General features: G+C 38.1%; 1 protein-coding gene across 1 annotated transcript; it reads left to right on the top strand.

Moving 5' to 3' along the window:
- Positions 1-3,351: 3,351 nt before the first annotated feature.
- On the top strand, positions 3,352-4,462 carry LOC107821323 (F-box protein CPR1-like). The gene has a single exon (XM_016647759.2). It carries the CDS (start codon positions 3,446-3,448, stop codon positions 4,043-4,045), a length of 600 nt encoding a protein of 199 aa, XP_016503245.1. The 5' UTR covers positions 3,352-3,445; the 3' UTR covers positions 4,046-4,462.
- Positions 4,463-5,145: the final 683 nt, after the last annotated feature.

Genomic DNA, 5,145 nt, shown 5'->3' with positions numbered 1-5,145 from the left:
AAGTGTAAACACTCAGGAACCCTTTAACGTGGGTGGTGATCGCTTCTTCTGGTGCCGGTATCACAACCTCTTTGTTTGCCCAGTTACAATCTTTTTTCACCTGATCAAGGAGGCTTTTGGGTATCGAGCATATATATATCTCGATACCGGCTCGCATCGACCAGGAATCGGTGAGGGTTTTAAAGTCGGAATCAATGACACACCCTCCGGGAGTAAGATCTTCAGGGCGTGGCTCCACCACTGGTTTTTCGCCGGCCGGCCGAGACGAGAAAGTAGCCTCTTTCTGCGGAACAGTTTTAGATGTTTTTGCCATTTAGTTTTTGTGGGCAAAGAAGAATGGAGACTGAAATGTTTTTAAGTTTTAGGAAGAACAAGCAAAGAAACTCAAAGATCTGAAGATAGGAAGCTTTAAAGAAGGCAAAGGACTATGGAGATTGGAATGAAAAAGATTTGAAAGTAAAAGTATGGAATAATGAAGAAATGGGCTATTTATCGGTTTCACAATGACGGCTCAAAACTTATAATGGCCGACCGTCGACTGACGCGCATTAAATACCTAGAAAACTGTACCGACATGACGTTTCGGTCACTTCTGCTGCTTATGTCACGACCATTACGTCATGATCGAAGGCTCAAATCGTTTCTTGTCATTATTCTCCAAAAAACGAGGGGATTATCTGTATACGGTCGAAATCGGACTTGCCCGATTTTGTACGGTTAATTGAGACCGGGGCGGCAGACCAAGGTTCGATCTCAAAATAGATTGGATCATTATATGTATAGATATTGCCTAACTCGTGATTCAGGGATCGATCGAGATCGATACCAGCTAAGTTCGAGACCAGTCAAGATCGGGATCGAGCTAAATGAAGACCGGTCAAGATTGAAATCGAGCTAAATGTAGAGATCGACCGAGGCCAAAGATCGTCCTCGATCGAGCAAAGCTTATCGAGCCAAAGACAGAGAACCGGAATATCAGCAATTAAGTGGGAATCTCGACGGAAATCACGGCGCAAATCATGGAAAGACTAATTAATTAGTCTATCTTTGGATCCCCAAAATAGGATTTCCTCACTATATTAAGGGTTGTTATCATTTGCAGAGGGGCAGATTGGTGAAGATTCATAGAATATAAAGCAACAACCATCTTTCTTCCGTTTGGGGATTTTGAGCCATATTGTTCCTCTATTAGTTACTCTTCATTCAATTTGAAAGTGAAAAAACTTGAAGGTTTCGGCTAACTAGTCCATTTGGTTTGTATTCATTTCTTTTATAGCTAATTTTGATATTCATTTATTTATCATTTTTAATTTGTACCAAGTTATACCATGTATTCTTAGAACTATGTATAAATTCAATTGCTATCCGTTTTCAGGGTAAACAGAAAAGTCCAAAATTGTCTTTAAAAGAGCATTTAATGTACATTTTATCTTAATGACACTCCACTGTCAGGCGATTCTTATATTACCTTGAATTCCTTTGTCCTTTTCTTTAGTTAAAATTGTTAAAAGAAAATCTCAATGCACAATAAAAATAAATTAAACAAAAATGCACATTGGTGCTCCTTTCTGGCCTAATCAAATCATAAACTTTAGTGCCGCAAAAGTGGCAAACTGAAAACCTTTCTTAACTTTTTTTTTTTTTTTGTGGAAAAATCTAATGAACCAAAAAATTTCTCGGATAAACTAAATTTGGCAGCCGCAGAGGAAAGCACGTAAACTTGAAATACCCAATAACATCTTTCTGTATACTGCACAAGCAGTGTCCGAAAAATTAGTACTGATATTTTTTATACTTTATTTGAAAACAAAATCAAGGAACATGAATAAAGGAGGTTAAACCTCCACTGTAAAACTATATTCACGCCACTATTGCGGCTAGCAAAAATTTCTGCCGCTTTGCAACGGGATCACTGTTGAAACTTATCTTTTAATTACGCCTAAACAGAAATAATCTCAATAATTTAACATGATACATGCTTTGATACCAATTGTTGGAACCATACCAATTGTTGGAACCAAATTACTTTGAATATGAAGACTATCATTTTTAATCTAAAAACTATCATGTCAGATCAACAAGAAAATAGAATTACACGAGGAAGCGTATCTGAATCCATGGAAATTGGTGAAACTTATCATTTTTACGGTTAGTCGTCTTCCAAACCAAGACGTAGGAATTGCACAGATGGCGGCTCACACTTTTCCAACGACGGAATATGGGGAAAAAAAAACCCCTAAGTCTGATTTGGGGACCATAACCCATTTATAGTTGCACATGTTTATATAATTCTAAATTTTGCCCATCATTAAATTAGAAATTATATCCGGATATCTACACATAAGACCCCATACTTTAAGAAGTGTCTTATAGACAATTTAAAAAACCTTAGAAGATCATTTTTAATTTGGATTAACCTTTTAACCATAACGACCAGCATACAATTGTTCTTAATACAAAATATATGTGCAAGTCCGTAAACTCTTATATGCTTGGCACTAGTTGGAAATTTTTCCGAGATCTACCACCACCATATCTCTGCCACCCATAAACCACATTATTCCATCTTCACCGAAACAGACCCAATCAAGTAGTAGAACCCATCTTCCCCATTCACTATTTTCCTAAAAGTTCCAACTTTTTTGAGCTAAAATTAGCTTTTAATATAAGAAATACATTTTGAAATCATCTGATGAGGTGGAGATAAGGAGGATGAGCAAAGCTAAAAATGATACATCATCAACGGAGGTCGGGTCGAAAGCTATAGCCACGTGCCACAGGCCTTTTCCCACATATCAGTTTTTTCTTCCTTGCTTTTTCGTTTTTGGGGCAATGCGGGTATATATAAGTGAATAGGGGGCATCACGTGTCACTATTTTGCTCTACTGGAGCTTTTTTGTCCTTTCCCCATTAGTCTAAACAAACCAAATGTATTTCTTCAAAATTTGAAAAAAGCTTTCCTATAATAATTTTTTTTATTGGTAAGTAGCTTTCCTATAATAATAACTGATTGATTAGTTTTACTTAAAAAAATGTGGTTGATATATTACCCAATCCAATTTGTACAAAAATAACATGAAAACATGGATTTTATAGATTTTTTAGGTTTGAGTTCGTGATGATGAAACCCTAAAAGGTTTTTTTTTAAAATTATCTTTAATCAATAAAGGATTAAAGGTGCTACTCTTTTGATTTATTATTCAAGGGGATCTGGCGTGAGTCCGTAGAACTCTATGGGAAAGAAAAATGATACACCACAAAACTCTCAAAACGACAAAAGTGCAAATTTAGCGTGTAATTAGTTAGGAAACTCAACGTGCAAAGGAATAAGTTTTTGGATCCAAAGAAAAGGTGACAGAAATCTCATGCAATGAGATGCTAAAGCTTTTATCGCATAGAAATAGCTTTGAAAAGGCAAGGCACTTCACAGTGCAGAGAACCAAAGATGGTGGATGGAATCATGAAGGAATTGCCCGAAGATCTGGTGATATATATAATTCTAATGCTTCCAGTGAAATCTTTATTGCGATTCAAATGCTCCTGTATAACTTTTTGCAATATCATAAAGTCATCCACCTTCATTAATCTTCATCTCAATCGTACATCAAGCGCCAAGGATGAATTGATTCTCTTCAAGCGTTCCTTCAAACAAGAAGAACCCAATCTTCATAAAAATGTCATGTCTTTTCTTTTCAGTGAAGATGCTTTTAGTCTTAAGCCTATTTCTCCAGATGTAGAGATTCCGTATCTGACCACCACTAATGCCAGTGTTTTTCATCAACTCATTGGCCCTTGCAATGGTTTGATTGCCTTGACAGACTCCTTGACCATTATCTTATTTAATCCAACAACTAGAAATTACAGACTGATCCCACCTTGCCCTTTTGGTATTCCACAGGGTTTCAGACGTTCCATTAGTGGTGTTGGATTTGGCTTTGACTCGATCGCAAATGATTACAAGTTTGTTAGGATATCAGAAGTTTACAAGGATCCTTGTGAGAAAGACATGAAAGTTGGGGATGGTACTGTAGTTCAATTATTTTAGAAGCTGTATAACTCGTCAACTCCAACTTGATGAACTAGTTATCTAATTGTATACGGTATAAACCGGACATGGTAAATCGGGCCTGGAACATGCGGAACCGGAGATCGACCCCGGTCCCATCGGGCCAGAACCCAAGATCAGTATATCCGTCTTCGAGAACATTGAGTCCGTAATCCTGGAATTGCCCCTGACCCCGAACGAGCTCGAGGTAACATTGTTAGTGTAACCCACAGAAGACCGAAATAACAGAAGGCCGAAATATCCGTGACCGATCGGATATTGCGGCGGGGATCTCGGCACGTATCAATAAGGAACCGGCAAATCAGCAAATGAGGAGATTTTTACCTTTTATGGAATTGCTCCTAAAGTAGGATTCCTCTACTATATAAAAGGGGTCTAATTACTTGTAAAAGATATTGTAACACGCATTCCAAAGCAATACATTATTTTTCTCTTTAAGCTCTTATTTCATCTGTGTCTTGATATCAATCGAGGTTCATCCAATTCAAGGGTGGTCAACATCCCAAGGCTGTAACTGTTCAATTCATGTGGTTTGAATTTACTTTATCACTGTTCATTTCAATTGCATTCTAATTTGTCGCTTTGTGTCTAGTTAATCCACGTATCCTTAAAACCACTTACAAATTTAATTATTATCCGATTTTGAGGTTAAACAGTTTGGCGCCCACCGTTGGGCTAAGGATAATAGTGGTTATTTCACACAAATTTTCATAACACATACTATTTTACACTTGTTCTTTGAAGTGTCTCTGATTTCAGGTTAAAACTAAAAACGTCAAACTCTCAATCAGCACCCCTACATGTTGACAATGAGTCCGGCCACCATGGCGAAAACGACAATGTAGCACTCGGAAACGAGGTGCCCCCAGTCGACCTCGGCGGAGTCCTGACCGCAGACCCGATCGACGTTAGCTCACATATGGCCATCAACGCAAATTTGCCCATCGATCCTGAGGACATCGTCCGTAGGGATGTTCGATCGGTTGCACAAAGCACACACGGAGGCAAATATCGTTGAATCAACTTGCGGGTAATCTTGAAATATTACAGGCTCAGCAGGCGGCGATAGCCCAACTCCA

Source organism: Nicotiana tabacum, chromosome 19 (assembly GCF_000715075.1).
Source record: "Nicotiana tabacum cultivar K326 chromosome 19, ASM71507v2, whole genome shotgun sequence".
NCBI classification, from domain to species: Eukaryota; Viridiplantae; Streptophyta; class Magnoliopsida; order Solanales; family Solanaceae; genus Nicotiana; species Nicotiana tabacum.
The sequence above is the reverse complement of the archived record's forward strand: the minus strand, read 5'-3'. Positions and strand labels throughout refer to the sequence as shown.

Excerpts from the sequence above, each read along its gene's own strand:
- LOC107821323 (XM_016647759.2), top strand. The coding sequence starts at position 3,446 with ATGGTGGATGGAATCATGAAGGAATTGCCCGAAGATCTGGTGATATAT.